Source organism: Acipenser ruthenus, chromosome 14 (genome assembly GCF_902713425.1).
Source record: "Acipenser ruthenus chromosome 14, fAciRut3.2 maternal haplotype, whole genome shotgun sequence".
Taxonomy (NCBI): Eukaryota; Metazoa; Chordata; class Actinopteri; order Acipenseriformes; family Acipenseridae; genus Acipenser; species Acipenser ruthenus.
In genome coordinates, this window is record NC_081202.1 from 14,287,119 (window position 1) to 14,303,746 (window position 16,628).

Here is a 16,628-nt window from a genome sequence, read left to right on the forward strand (position 1 = left end):
AAACCACACCGCCCTCATAGTGAGCAACCTGGGGTATGATAACCAAAAACCACACTGCTCTCATAGTGAGTAACCTGGGGTATGCTAACCAAAAACCACACTGCCCTCATAATAAATAACCTGGGGGACACTAACCAAAAACCACACCGCCCTCATAGTGAGTAACCTGGGGGACACTAACCAAAAACCACACCGCTCTCATAGTGAGTAACCTGGGGGACGCTAACCAAAAACCACACCGCTCTCATAGTGAGTAATCTGGGGTATGATAACCAAAAACCACACCGCCCTCATAGTGAGTAACCTGGGGTATGCTAACCAAAAATAAAACCGCTCTCACAGTGAGTAACCCGGGGGACGCTAACCAAAAACCACACTGCCCTCATAGTGAGTAGCCTGGGGGACACTAATGTAGGAACAATTCAATAATTGATAATGTAATGTTTATCTGAGTTGATTAGTTCTCTTTCTAACAATATTTAATTGACGTGTTACAAAGATCGAGGATTTACTATGAACACACATTCATGTACAGACACAATGAATGGTTAATCAATAGTAATATTTTATTAAGTACACAAATAATAAACATAAATCAGAAAAGCCATAAAGTAAATCTCTTAGTCTCTAAGCACAAACACAATTCAAAAAGCTCTCACTACACTCATGCTGGCTAGCAGGCAGTTGAAATATGACACTGCCTGTCTCCTCACACACAAAAAGCACTCGAGCAAGCTGTGACGTAGCTAGTAGTTTGCTCACACACACACACGCCCACATACGAATACAGCCTCAACTGAGATGATGCAGACAATCTTAGAATGGATCACATTAAGCTTTTTATGGTATATAGATTAAGTATATGACATTTAATAGAGAAAAGTGTAAAGTACTGCACGTAGGCAATAAAAATGTGCATTGTAAATATCATAAGGGAGATACTGAACTTGAAGAAGGAATCTATGAAAAAGACCTAGGAGTTTATGTTCACTCAGAAATGTCTTCATCTAGACAATGTGGGGAAGCTATAAAAAAAGGCCAACAAGATGCTCGGATATATTGTGAAAAGTGTTGAATTTAAATCAAGGGAAGTAATGTTAAAACTTTACAATGCATTAGTAAGACCTCACCTAGAATACTGTGTTCAGTTCTGGTCACCTCGTTACAAAAAGGATATTGCTGCTCTAGAAAGAGTGCAAAGAAGAGCAACCAGAATTATCCCGGGTTTAAAAGGCATGTCATATGCAGACAGGCTAAAAGAATTGAATCTATTCAGTCTTGAACAAAGAAGACTACGCAGTGATCTCATTCAAGCATTCAAAATCCTAAAAGGTATAGAAAATGTCAACCCAGGGGACTTTTTAGACTTGAAAAAAGAAACAAGGACCAGGGGTCACAAATGGAGATTAGATAAAGGGGCATTCAGAACAGAAAATAGGATGCACTTTTTTACATAGAGAATTGTGAGGGTCTGGAACCAATTCACCAGTAATGTTGTTGAAGCTGACAACATGGGATCCTTCAAGAAGCTGCTTGATGAGATTCTGGGATCAATAAACTACTAACAACCAAATAAGCAAGATGGGCCGAATGGCCTCCTCTCGTTTGTAAACTGTCTTATGTTCTTATGTTCTTATATGGCAAGTTTACTTTTAAATTCTTCATACAACAATATGAGTACTTATAGTTACTTCTTTAAGGTTCACTAAAAAGTTATCAGTTCAATTCTATGTGAATGTGTTACAATTAATTTAGTTCCATGAAAGGAAAATGCAACTGGAATTATACTCAGCGGTTCCTTGAAGCTTAGACTTTTGGTCTGCTGGTTTGGAAACTCAATCTGTTGAAGTGTCCAGTACAAAAGCTCTCCTCTCAATAACGAAATCTTCAATCCCACGTTTTATCAAACTTGGCAACAAAGCTTTCAATTCTCGATAGAATCAACAAACAGCTGCAACAATGTCTTCAGTCCTCAGTATAGGATCCACAACAGCGCCCGTCTACTCTGTCCTCTTTGCTGAATCTTTTAGCTATGCAGGTAGCAGGGCACTGTTTCTTTTGGATACTGTGGTTTTAGGTGTACAGCAGACCTAGACTGGTTTGTCTGATAACAGTCGCTGTAAGTTTTACTGCAGTCCTCCAGTCGGGCCTCAGTCTCGTGGTAATGACTCGCTTGAAGCTTGCTTCCTTATCGGCTCCGTTTTCAGGCAGAGTCCCGTCTTGGTTCCGTTTTTAGGAGTCCCAGAGTTGAACCTTGTTTAACATTTGATGTGGAGTGCAAAATGTTCAGTTTTGCTTGGATATTTATAGTCTTTTTCACTCTGCTAAATAGCCACTTTCATGAGATCATTTGTGTATCTTGCCTTTTTTTTAAACTCACAGTCCTTTGATGTTTTAATGTCCTTTTCCGCTGGGACATTGCTAGTTTATGTCTTCCTTTCGTCAAAACGATTGTTGTTGTACTTGTGAATTATCTGTACATAATTCAACTGTCCGCTCAGCCTAATCCAGTTCAGGCGCCAGTCCTCTAATCAGTAGGTCACATAGTTCAGTATGTCTGCCAGAAACCAAGGGGCCCCCTTCTCAAGACACAGCAGTTTGCCCTGTTTCTCAAGACACACAGTTTCATTAATGAATCTGGTTAAATTTCTAATACACGTTCATGTGTTATCATATTCAGGGAGTATGTCCCACACTAACCAAAAGTCACACCGCTCTCATAGTGAGTAACCTGGGAGGCACTAACCAAAAAGACTAGTCTACACTTGGTACAATCATTGATTGCCTTAGCTATGGGAGCATGTACTGCAAAAAGAAATGTCATAACCTCCTTGTACAGTATATATGGGAAATAATTTAATCCTGGCACCAGAAGTGTGAAATCACCCCCCCCCCCCCCCCCAAAAAAAACAAATCAAATGTCAGTTTCATATATACACTATTTATGCATTGGAGACACCCTAGAAGCAATGGGGATCCCACATCCTTAACTATAAGCACTCATGATATATGCAGTAGAACTAGAAGTAATATAGTTATAGCATTTAACAAACCTGCAATGAGAGTTTTTGACAAGACAGAATATTTTAATACTACATTTTACTGTACAAAACCATTCGACATGCCTGTATACCTACAGTGCCTTGCATAGGTATTCACCCCCCTTGGACTTTTCCACATTTTGTAGTGTTACAACCTGGAATTAAAATGGATTTAATTAGGATTTTTACCATTTGATTTACACAACATTCTTTTTTATTGTGACACAAAAGTTAATTAAACAAAAAAAGACATTTGTTGGTTGCATAAGTATTCACCCCCCTGAGTCAAGACTTGGTAGAAGCACCTTTGGCAGCAATTACAGCTGTGAGTCTTTTTGGGTAAGTCTCTACCAGCTTTGCACATCTGGATCCTGCAATTTTTGCCCATTCTTCTTGGCAAAATTGCTCAAGCTCTGGCAAGTTGGATGGGGACCGTTGGTGAACAGCAATTTTCAAGTCTTGCCACAGATTCTCAATCGCATTGAGGTCTGGGCTTTGACTGGGCCATTCTAAGATATTCAGGTTCTTGTTTTTAAACCACTCCAGTGTAGCTTTGGCTGTGTGTTTAGGGCCATTGTCCTGCTGGAAGGTGAACCTCCGCCCCAGTCCCAGGTCTCTTGCAGACTGAAACAGGTTTTCCTCTAGAATTTCCCTGTATTTGGCTCCATCCATCTTGCCCTCAATCCTGACCAGTTTCCCAGTCCCTGCCGTTGAAAAGCATCCCCATAACATGATGCTGCCACCACCATGCTTCACCGTGGGGATGGTGTTCTCAGGGTGATGAGCAGTGTTGGCTTTGCGCCACACATAACGTTTTGCGCTAAGGCCAAAAAGTTCAGTTTTGGTCTCATCAGACCAGAGAACCTTTTTCCACATGTTTGCTTTGTCTCTGTCACAAAGACGGCCGGAGTGGGTGGCGTCAGACCAGAAGCCGGAAATAAACAGACAGAGAGGTGTGGTTTGGTGAAGCTGAGCGAATGCTTTCGCTCAGCATTTAATAAACAGAACAGAAAATAAAAGGTTTTAAACACAAAAACACAGGACACGGCACTCGAGCCAAAACAAATAGACAAACAAAACGTACTAAACACTTAAACAGACAGACGAACAAACACGGTGAGTGAAAACACTTATTTACTCTTTCTTTCACTTTTACCTCCGTCTCCAATCCCGTTCTCCACTCACCGAACACCCAACCCTGAGTGAATGCTACGTGTCTCTATATATACTGTTGTGCTGGGATTCAATTACTAATTAATTATTCACTTGAATCCCAGAACGTGAATTAATTCTGTGCAACCCCGTGCTTACATATTACATTTAACCAGCACGTGAAGTGATTTGTGCCCTCCTCGTGCCTAAATACAAATCTACACTTTTTAAATCACACATGAAACACAGACCCGTTTATATCCTGTGTACCAATCTATACACCAACATTGACACACGTACGCAACATACAACACATAATATGCACACAGGGGCGGGGCACATTGCCACAGTCTCCCACATGCCTTTTGACAAAATCCAAACGGGATTTGATATGGTTTTTTTTTAGCAATGGCTTTCTTCTTGCCACTCTTCCATAAAGCCCAGCTTTGTGGAGCGTCCGGGTTATAGTTGTTCCATGGACGGTTTCTCCCATCTCAGCTGTGGATCTCTCCAGCTCCTTCAGAGTTACCATTGGCCTCTTGGTTGCTTCTCTGACTAATGCTCTCCTTACCTGGTCACTGAGTTTTGGTGGACGGCCTTTTCTAGGCAGAGTCGCGTTGTGCCATATTCTTTCCATTTTTTAATAATGGTTTTAACAGTGCTCCGGGTGATGTTCAAAGTTTGGGATATTTTTTTATAACCCAACCCTGAACTTTATCCCAGACTTGTTTTGATAGCTCCTTGGTCTTCATGATGCTGTTTGTTTAGATATGCTCTCTAACAAACTCTGGGGCCTTCCAGAAACAGGTGTATTTAATCTGAGATCATGTGACACTTTAACTGCACACAAGTGGACTCCATTCAACTAATTATGTGACTTCTGAAGGCAATTGGTTGCACCAGAGATAATTTAGGGGTGTCACTGCAAAGGGGGGTGAATACTTATGCAATCAAGATTTTTCAGTTTTTTATTTGTAAATAATTGTGAAAAATATGTAGATTTTTTTCACCACTTCGACATTATGGACTATTTTGTGTAGATCAGTGACAAAAAATCCTAATTAAATCCATTTTAATTCCAGGTTGTAGCACTACAAAATGTGGAAAAGTCCAAGGGGGGTGAATGCTTATGCAAGGCACTGTATACCCAGGGATTTGAAGCAGTAATCAGTTGCAGTTTACCTTCCAAAGCCTTTCAACGTGTTTTATTTTTTGTCAAAAAATGATTGTACTTAAAGTACCTTTAGGCACTAGAACACATTCTCCAGGCAGAGTTTGGGGTAACTGGCCAGCATCCATCTTTATTGATAGAAACACTGTGCCGCTGCAGAAACAAGGTCAAACAAAGACATTGTATACAAAAATTGACACCTGGTGTTAATAATCTATAAGGAATTTTTTAAATGAAAGAAAGCAGCTCCTGGATTGAGCTTGACAGTTTCCCTGGTATGTTTGTCATATGTACTGAACAGAACAGGAGGGGGAAGGTGTGTGAATACCACTAATCCTACAGTCTTATCATCTCATTTTACTCTTTGGGCCAGGTTTAATACCTTATGCAGCACTCTCATTAGGACCCTGAAGTTTCTAGTAAGTGCTAGTCTGAGAAATCCGTTGTTTGCACGGAGGTGTATTTAACAGGTCCAGACTTACACAAGGGTTTGGAATGATAGCTACTGCACATTACTGTATTTCAAATTAAGATTGTTTTTTCAATAAAGCTGAATTTAGTTTTGGACAAAGAAATGTTTTTCAGAAAGACGTGCATGTAATCATTCCACAAAAGAAAGAAAGAAAGAAAGAAAGAAAGAAAGAGAAAGAAAGAGACAGAAAGAAAGAAAGAAAGAAAGAAAGAAAGAGTGCCAAATCTGTGTTCAAGGGTGTATGGCAGCTGTACAAATTTTAAGTACCAGTCATAGATTCAGTGTTTGCTGATGTTCTGGGGCTATTTACTGGAGAGTCGTACCTCCTACCTCTTCTTGTACTTACTGTATGACTTATGCCTTTAACATTTTACCAGTACAAGCAGTCATACATCATTTATAATGTAAATGCTGTTTTGTATCTTTTCTTTATGGTTAGATATTAATATTTTAAGAAAAGTCATATTTTTCTGGTTTGCGTTCTTTCTGTGATCCATTTTCCCTTTATATTGTGCAATAGATGTCTGTGGAACTACTGTCAGTTCTCATTAATATGAATTTCAAGGGACCAGCAAATAATAATAATAAAAAAAACCTATATTATTATTATTAGTTTATTTAACAGACGCCTTTATCCAAGGCGACTCACAGAGAGTGGGGTGTGTGAACTATGCATCAGCTGCAGAGTCACTTACAACTACGTCTCACCTGAAAGACGGAGCACAAGGAGGTTAAGTGACTTGCTCAGAGTCACACAATGAGTCAGTGGCTGAGGTGGGATTTGAACCGGGGACCTCCTGGTTACAAGCCCTTTTCTTTAACCACTGGACCACACAGCCTCCTATATCAGTAATTCATCTTATCAGTCGTCTAAGTCAAATGCATCCTGTCAGATTGTATTGACGTTACAGTAACACTGAAATCAAATTTCAAATACAGAACAATAAAAAGTATTATAAATGTAAAAGCACTGTGCGTTTTTGTAACAGACTGAATTCAATTTAATGAATAATGGGAACTAAAAGACATTACTTAGAACATAGAATGCACCGCAATAAGGACTTCCTGTAAACATTTTATTATTTTTCTTTTATCTGCTGGCATAGTAACTGTAAACTAAATGGTCAAATGTGAAATGAGAATGTACTTACCAACACGGGGAGTTGGGATGCTGGGTCCGGGGGGAGGAAGAGAAGAGCAGCCCTGCGTTCAATAGCAGAGTGCTCTCTTGTGGCGCCCCATGATATGTGTTAGCAGTTATTGAACGCTGTGTTTGGAGCGAGCAATTTCACAATAGCAGGCAATACATCGCTGTATATTAAAACAGTTGCTTTAATTGTACATTTTTAAATATATATATTTTTAAATGTAATTATGACTACTGTATGTTTGTACTAAAGTTACTGACACTTGTTTTGGTTTAACATCTTGGCGTGAGTCAGATTTGTCAAGTTATACATAGTCCATGTTTCCTTTTGTAATTCAATCATCACTTTAAAAAATACCATAATCAGTTTTAAAAAGCTAAAATCACAACAAAAATATTACTTATCACACATGTGTTGGTCATACAAATCCATATTTGAAAACATCAATTTGCAGCCTCCACACTGATAATGCATGTCAGCCATTTTGAACCTCCAGCGAGGCATCTTCGATCTTGACTCGCTACTGTTACGTAGCGCTCCCGGCGAGCAGGTCTTTCAATAGAAAGCACCACGTAACGCTCTGGAGCGCTCTACCTATTGAACGCACCTAACTGAAAGAAAAGGAAAAAAAAGTTTGTATCTAAATGGCAGGGTGCACAGTGACGGCAGAGTTCATTGAATGGAGGCCTACGCTCAATGAACTTGCAGCGTCTCTGTTAAGAAAATTAATTAATACTAACTTTAATCCAGCTGAGTTATACAGTGGATTTACACTTAAAAGAATAAAGAAAGATCTAACCGGGAATTAGCATAATTTATTTAACTAAGACTTAGGAAAGATGAAAGTAAAACTTCCTGATTTGGGGTTGCCTGTCTCTGTGTGTGTGGACAAAGGGGGTGCGCATAATGCAAGTCTATGCGGTGGGAAGTATCAAAGGAAGAACAGTGGTTTTATAATCCATGAAAGTACACAGCCATGAAAAACAATAAGTATTTATGACGTTAAAAGAAATGTCATTTTTATATATTGCCTAATCTAAAGTAAGATATAAATATTTTTAATATTTACTTATTTGGTATGTTCCAAGGGGAGGGGCTAAGTGTGGGTATAAATAGCCTGAATCAAGCCCCACACTCAGTTGGGTTGGTTTTCTAAACTGGTTAAAGCTGTGTAAAGGGCTGAGAGGGGAACCTGATTTTCAGAATATTTCAGAATAGTGTTTATTGATATATATGTTTTTGTTGTTTTGTGGTATGGTCTTGGTTATTTGTGGCCCCAGTTGACAAAGTTCAGTTCTGTTCCTGTGTTCCTCACACCTGTTTGAATAATAAAAGAAACCCATCTTGGCGCAACAAAAACTCCTCTGGTCATCGCTTGATACTTTACAACATCTTACATTTCCCACACCGGTCCCGAACAATTTTACTGAAAATACAGTAAATTCACTTTTAAAAAATATACATTGCAAATGAACTGCAGTTGAAACCTGCATGTCCCATTCTGATCTTGGGCATTTTTAAACCACAAAAACAAGGCATCCTCAACATTAGGGTATTGAGCAAATCGGCCATGCTGATGACTTTCATCCACAGTTTGCTGTTCATAGGCCTGTATTATTGTATCATGTTTTTTCTGATTGGTTGACAAAGTGAAAGTGTTGGCGGGAATGTTGAAATCTACCGGTGCATCATCCATCACTTTCAACTCCTCCACTTTTGTCTGCAAGCATAGTGCACGTTTTTGTGCTGCTTCATGGAAATGGCAACTCGAAATGCATCATAGGATCAGTAGTTCCAAAACAGCACTAAAATACAGAACATTTCCCAATGTCCTTTACACCCAGCTGTGTGAACTAGGGCAATTCGTTTTATTTAAATTGTTCTTCCTGTCTGGGCTCCATAATTCGGACTTCCAGGAAATTTGTATTATTAGAAGTAATTTATAATAAGTGACTGCGAAATTTGTCTGGGACCATGTAGAAAATTTGTTCAGAAAATGTGTTTAATCAACTGTATTTTTTGAATTATATAATAATTGACACAGTGTAGAGTAAGGTTTACAGATTGTTATACTTAAATCTTCTATGCTGTTTCATTGCTTTCATTTTGCTCAGACGCTGTTAGACCTGGGTGCTTCTCCTGATTACAAGGACAGTCGAGGTTTGAGTCCGCTGTACCACAGTTCCATGGTTGGAGGGGACCCGTACTGTTGTGAGTTGCTGCTCCATGACCATGCGATCGTGGGTTGTGTGGACGAGAATGGATGGCAAGAAATTCACCAGGTAACTTTTTGTTGGACATTATTTAAATTCCCTTTTCCTGTTTTTTGTGACCATACCAGTATATCACATCATACCAGTATATCACACCATACCAGTATATCACATCATACCAGTATATCGCATCATACCAGTATATCACATCATACCAGTATATCACACCATACCAGTATATCACACCATACCAGTATATCACACCATACCAGTATATCACACCATACCAGTATATTAGTGTTTGGTGGTCATGCTTGGCCCCGACTCCAGTCTATGTGAGGGGGCGTAGTTATAAACGTGTTGAGGACATTTTATCATATTATAAAGGAACGAAAAGAGCATACCAGTTTTTTTTTTCATTGTAAGCACAGCCAGTATCAGTATATTTTGGCTAGAAAATGACTCTCTTATACTATAAAAGTCTGACGGAGTGACCTTCTAAGAGAATTAACCTATTTACAGTAAATTAAACAGCACTCTATACTTGTTGAATATTCTGTTTGAAATTTGACTCATAATGTGCATATTCTGCCAATCAGCATTTTTTTTAATTCACTTTCCTGTTAATTGTATCATGGATATTGGAGTACCTGTACCGTAATGCACTAATAGATTTTCTTCATAAGCTTTGTTTTACTATCTAGTATTTTGGGGGCACTGACAGTTTTGTTAAACATAATATAGAGATTAATGCATGGGGTAGTGTGTGATAAGTCATTAAATTCTCATTTGCCACAAACTACCCCAAGCAGTATTTGTTATAATCTCTGGTGAGCATTTTTTCCTGCCAGAGTTCTAAAGTTCTGTGTTGCTTGTTGTGGAATTCCTTTTAGTTTGACAGCTCCCGCTGGGGTCTCACTCTGTTGCTGGTGTGAATGAGCGCGTGTTTCACATAATAACCGTCCGTTATTATGGGAGATATCAACTGGATGAGCCCACTGAAAAAATTGCTCACCAGTTATTATAAGATTCTAGTGCTTTTATATCACACCGTGTTGTGTTTAAAATTGAAAGTGCAGTTTAAGGGTCAATACCAATAACTGACACAATCACATAAAGAAAATCACACAAAGATGATTATTTGTGATAATCTGCTGTTTTACAAAATCAAGTAACCTGTTTACATGTGAATACCAAGGTTCTCCCCCCAGTCATTTAATATGATCATATTAACTAAAATTGTCCTTTTCATAGTGGGTAAGCAAGACAGAGTAGGCTGGTCTATTTACATGTAACACAACCCACACAAACCACCTTTGTGAAAATAAGCAGGGTATTGATTGCAGAACTGTCTGGCAAACCAGCACCCAATAATTACCTACTGTTCAGTGAGCCAATTGCTTTGTTAAGTTTTGTGATCAATTATTAAGATAAGTTAATAAACGTCAAGCAGCCAAATCACATTATGTTAATAAAGGGTGTTTGTAACATATCCAGCTAAAGCTTTAAACTGCAAAATAGTTCTTCATACCTTTAATACCATTTGTGCCTTCTATCATAAACAGAATACAATCGAATCTAGCATGTCTGGCCCTGTAAGATACAATACCTTCTACTAACTGATAGACCTCTGGCATGTGTTATTTACACATGCTGCTACCAACTGAATGGTACAGATGGAAGCTGGTCAATGGTTATTTTATTATGGGTAATAAAATAGTAAATTTAGCTCTTAGCAGGACAGAATAGATTAAGTTGCATATAAAAACCAGGCGCTAGAGAACACAAGAGGGCTATTGCTGCAGACCTGGAGGCAGATGAAAAGACAGTGGGTTTTACATGCTAGCAGTCACTGTTCACATAAAACAGAACAAAATAGAGAGGGATTAATGTACTGTAATTAATGTACTGTTAAAAAGCTGAAAGAATATTTTATCACACCATCGCCGACCTTCAGAAGCAGTTTGTGTGCGTGCTTCTTTCTTCGTGTTGTTTTTTTTAAACTCTGTTTCTTTTCTCTCCAGTTAACACACACCTGAGGTGCAAAAAAAATAAAAAAATAAAAACTGTCTGATTACTTTGGCATGGACTGAGAAAATATGTTAGAACTGTTTTTGGAATACTGTATTACAGTGCTTTGTTTTTAAAACTACACTTTTTTTGCAGACATTTCTACTGTTTATTTATTTATTTATTTTGTTATTTATTATTGCATAGTTTATGTCCAGAACTGTACTTCGTGTTTTAGACTTATTGCTTTGTTAATTTATAAAGCCCCGACATTAATAAAGCAACTACAATGCAGTATAACAACTCCCTCTGAGATGGGATATTATCACATATCCGATGGACCCCTCGAACCAAATAAATCCGATATGACAAGTTCTACTGAATTAACAAAGATTTTTGATAAATTAGGAAAGGAAGATGTTGTGCGTTTGTTTTATTTGTATGAGCACAACAGAGCAATAAAAAAAGAAAATAGTAGCTGAGATGAAATAATTGTTTGAGACCTAATTCAGTGTGTCAGATCTACCAGTGAATTGTTATATATTTATATATGATGTCTGTATCTCTCCAGGCCTGTCGCCATGGCCATGTTCAGCACCTGGAACACCTTCTTTTCTATGGAGCAGATCTGAGTGCCCAGAATGCCTCGGGGAACACTGCCCTCCATGTCTGTGCCCTCTACAACCAGGTAAGCGGAGGAGGCTGCCTGAATTGACAGGGAAGGATTAAACTAGTCCACTGTACATATTCTCGGCTCATCTCATTGAACTGCACTGCAGGCAGCATACCATTATGAGTCCGTCATTAGCCAGCAGAGCACGCAGATGAATGTTCAGAGTGAGATCATTTTACTAAAATGCCAGTTTACACTTAGAACCCTGTATATTTTTTTATGATTTATTGTAAAGTAAGAACAACCTTCTGAGTAAGTCTTGTGGTGTAATTGCCATGCAATACAAGCCATGTTGTATAGTTAGGGATTACACTGTCCTGGTTGTCCCTAGATCATCTTTGTATTGAGGTGGGGTTCCTGGAATTTCAGAAGGCACTCCAGGAACACAGACAAGTTTGGGATTCGAATCTTGAGCAATAACAGAGACTCATTATCAGTTGGTTGTCAATGTTATACATGCTGAGCTGACTGAATGAATACAGATTTTAAAAAGAGTTGTAAACTGTAATAACCTCTATTTAGATGCAGTGAATCTGTTTATAACTGTAATAACCTCTATTTAGATGCAATGAATCTGTTTATAACTGTAATAACCTCTATTTAGATGCAATGAATCTGTTGCTGTATCTAGTCATCACCTCTAAGGTACAAAAAAGTCCCTTTTTTGTACCTTAGAGGTGATGACTAGATACAGCACCAATACATTTATGATGGTTGTGATATGCCTTCCTATAAGTTCCATCGTCAATACTACTGGTATGTTACTTGCATAGCATGAATGGGAATGTGTGCATCTAGTTTCTCTTTTATCTTATACACTAAAACAGATATCAGAAACTGGAGACGTTAGGGAGGTGAAAGTGTTTTATTATATTAATCAGGTGTGATACATCACTGTTGTATAAGCAATAGAGTTGAAGGACAGATGTGAACGGTTAAGACAATTTAAGAAATTGTGTCTTGACTTAAGAATAAGCAGGTGGTACAGATAAAATATTGACAGTTCTGTAAACAAAGGCTTCAAAAGTATGTGAAAGCTTGTAAGCATAGTTATGTATGTACAGCGCTTCTTTGTTATGTGTTTGTGAATTCACAGCAGAGCTATATCTCTGCTTTCATCACAAGGTTCTCTAACTAGTTACTACCGAATCTGATATTGGTTGCATAATGTGGCTCTAAAATTTCAATTGGACACTATGATAGAGATAGTGATGCTGAAATAGGCTTCAAAGTATGGAGGACACTTTAAACAACTGAGCACTTGGCACACCCTTGTAAATGTGTTTTTTTAAGCACTCATTCAAGTCCCCTTTATTGAGTAAATCAATAGTATCTAGTTGACAGGAGGATTCTAGATAGTAAGCAGCTTGCATAAAATACAGAGGGAAGTATATATGTCTGGTCAGAGTTCCATCAATGACTAAAAATTGCGATTAACTGTAAAATCTGTTGGTTGCACAGATCATGATTAGCACTAATATCAGACTACCTTACGGATGAACATTGGATAGTCTGAGATCAGTGCTAATTGGAGTCTGTAGTCTAGTCTTGATCTATTGGTTTGCAGGTCCGAACTGTTGTGTAAAATGTGCTGGTATAAAAAAAAATTAATAAGGTAGTAACATAAAAGTAACAGTAACATAAATACCTTAAAGAGACTCCCGTGCAGTGTTCTATGATTGATTTTAAGAAACTTGGTAAACAAAGGACCCCCACTGTATGCTAAAATTCTAACCTCTGCCCGCTGCTGTTTAAATCCACTGAATAGATTCTTCCATGTCTTGGGCTTGCTGTTCACCTGGATCGTTTATCAGGTGTGCACGGTTTAAAGAATTAAAATCTAGAATTAAAAAACACACACACATATATATATATATATATATATATATATATATATATATATATATATATATAGATATATCTATATATATATATTTATATATATATCTATATATATATCTATATATATATATATCTATCTATATCTATATATATATATATAAAGGCCACTGTAAATATATATATATATATAATATATATATATATATATATATATATATATATATATATATATATATATATAATAAACAAACAAACCTGCACATTGTCGTGTACTCAAATCAGGGTTGCCAACCTTGTTTTTTTCACTGACATACCGTGGACTTTTTTTTTTACTGACATTGTATTTTTATTTCTGACATTTAAAAACAAATAGAAACAATAAATAAAAATACATTATAAAATAGTCTAGTTGTGTGTACTTACATTTCTTTAGGTCATATTTAATTCTTATGGTCATACACGGACACATATGCAGACTGGATCGTTGGTCTGAAGCTGGTGCTGTTTTTAACAGCAGTCTTGATAGTCAGAATTCCATTGAGAATTGTCTGGAGACAATTGATTTCTTATGCCTGTTTTTACAAGGTTCATCTGAGAAAAAAAAAACTTGTTCTAATTCTGCAGTACTGTGTGGCAAAGTCAACATATTAATGGCAACCTTGGCAAGTGTAGGTAACGTGGCTCTCCGCTAGGTATATACAAGAGCGCAGTTTTATGCCAGTTTTCATCAGCTGCCAAATCAAGTCTAAGATCAGGTCTAAGATCAGGTCTAAGACTTCGTTAAAGAAAATTCTTTCTCCAGGGTCGGGGATAATGTTTTCGGCGGTTCGGGGTAAAGCCTGCTTCTATTATTATTATTTGTTTATTTAGCAGATGCCTTTATCCAAGGTGTCTTACAGAGATTAGGGTGTGTAAAATATGCATCAGCTGCAAAGTCACTTACAACTACATCTCACCCGAAAGACGGAGCACAAGGAGGTTAAGTGGCTTGCTCAGAGTCACACAGTGAGTCAGTGACTGAGGTGGGATTTGAACCAGGGACTTCCTGGTTATAAGCCTGGTTACAAGCCCTTTTCTTTAACCACTGGACCACACAGCCTTCTATAAGGGTTCTGGGGGTTCTATTGCTTAATTAGCTACACTGGTGGTGCTGAATGTAATATTTCAGTTAAAATGGAATACCCTGTCAAACCTTGGTTGCAGTGTGATCTTGGAACAAGTATAAGCATTCACCTAACCACTGTGTTTTTCAAGCTACCATCTTGTTCCCATTAAAAGAAAGGAACCATCTAAAAGCTCATAACATTGCCAAGGCTGCAGCTCTAATGGGATATCTTTATTTCTAAAGATTACTGTTGTAAGAACAGAACAGGACAAAGGTAACGGTAATTGTCACAGCAAACCTCCTCCTCCCCCTTCAGCGCCCACAGTATAACCCTCCTTGACTTGCACACAACACACATTTCATGGTCGTCATATTACAATTCCAACAGGAAAGGAAAATAAGATTACATCTGCAACACTGGAGAGCCTGAGAGGTATGTCTTTGCATTGGGTTCATGTATCCGTTCAACAAATCTATTTTAGATGTCAATGACAATCTAAGTAGTAGCTGTTCTAGTCTGAAATTGTAACTTTTCTGTTTTTCACAAGAACCCATCGTAGTAAATTCTAGTTCAAGTATTTTGCATTTAAATCCTGTTGACCTGCCCCCCGTCATAGGGCTTCTCTTATGACAAGTGTACAGTTGTAGTCAGTGCCTGTCATTGTTTTTTTTTTTTAATGTAGACTGCTAGCATGCACATTACAGTACATTAATTTGAGCTTCTTGGAAACATATCCAGGCAAACTTTCTGTAATTTGATTGTAGCTACTGACCTTGGCAGTAAATTGAGTCACGACAGTCCCAGACAGATTAAATCAGTAGCAATTTTTTTTCCTAATTCACACTTGGCTCTGGTTCTTCATGCTATTAGCCAGTTTAAGAATGTTGCAGGGACTGGCTGTATTCACATCACAGGTGCCATTACTGTGCCTTCCACAGCCAATATCCAGCTTAGTGCCAAAGTAAGCAAGCCAGTTTAGCTTGTTCTCTGTATGAGTTACCAAGGTGTCATCTTGACATAATATCTTTGATTTATCAGTCATCTGCCCTTTACCAGCCTGTGCTGTGCTTTGACATTCTGATTTACTCTTTAACATACTGTAGGAATCGTCAGTGCTATGCAGTTTACATTTCGTGTACGTGTCTAATATAGCTGCAGCAAAATACTGTAGCGATAGAAAGGATTTTGAGCTGCTGCAGATACAGTAATATGCTACAACTGGCCTAAAACTGGGTGTGTGAACTATGCATCAGCTGCAGAGTCACTTACAATTACGCCTCACCCGAAAGACGGAGCACAAGGAGGTTAAGTGACTTGCTCAGGGTCACACAATGAGCCAGTGGCTGAGGTGGGATTTGAACCAGGGGCCTCCTAATTACAAGCCCTTTTCTTTCACCACTGTACCAAACAGCCTCCAGTGGTCCAGTGTTTTATTTAAGCACTGTATTATGTTGGTCCAGTGTTTTATTTAAGCACACGTATTTGTACCAATGTAATGAACTATAAAATAACATCTAAGAAATTATAACATGCCATTCCTGTTTATTCACACTTAATATAACCTGTTATTTACAGGTCATTTTCACTGCTCTATATGAAAACTTTAATGCAAGTAATGCCTCCATGATCCCAGAAAAATAGGTTTAAATAATGCGCCTATCAGTGGTTAAAGCCTGGTTTCCAAACAAACTAATTATCGCTCACTTTAAGGTGCACACTATGATTATCACCTTTTAGTAAATACAGTGTGAAAAAAAGCTCATCTCATTATTCAGAGCGGGGTGCCTCATTTAAATACAT

At 38.0% G+C, this 16,628-nt stretch overlaps 1 protein-coding gene across 10 annotated transcripts in view; it reads left to right on the plus strand.

Annotated features, from left to right (window-relative positions):
- LOC117419752 (SH3 and multiple ankyrin repeat domains protein 3-like) overlaps positions 1-16,628 on the plus strand; it is a 276,153-nt gene that overhangs the window by 109,583 nt on the left and 149,942 nt on the right. For 9 of the 10 annotated variants that reach the window (XR_009307250.1, XM_058985907.1, XM_058985911.1 and 6 more), the window contains 2 exons: positions 9,099-9,266; positions 11,779-11,895. Coding sequence is in view for 9 of the 10 variants with exons in the window: in XM_058985907.1 (XP_058841890.1) it covers positions 9,099-9,266; positions 11,779-11,895 (285 nt within the window). In the remaining variant the exon portion in view is untranslated. Of the gene's footprint in view, positions 1-232; positions 250-9,098; positions 9,267-11,778; positions 11,896-16,628 lie in introns of those variants that run through there. The other variant, XM_058985916.1, reaches the window with a different exon arrangement.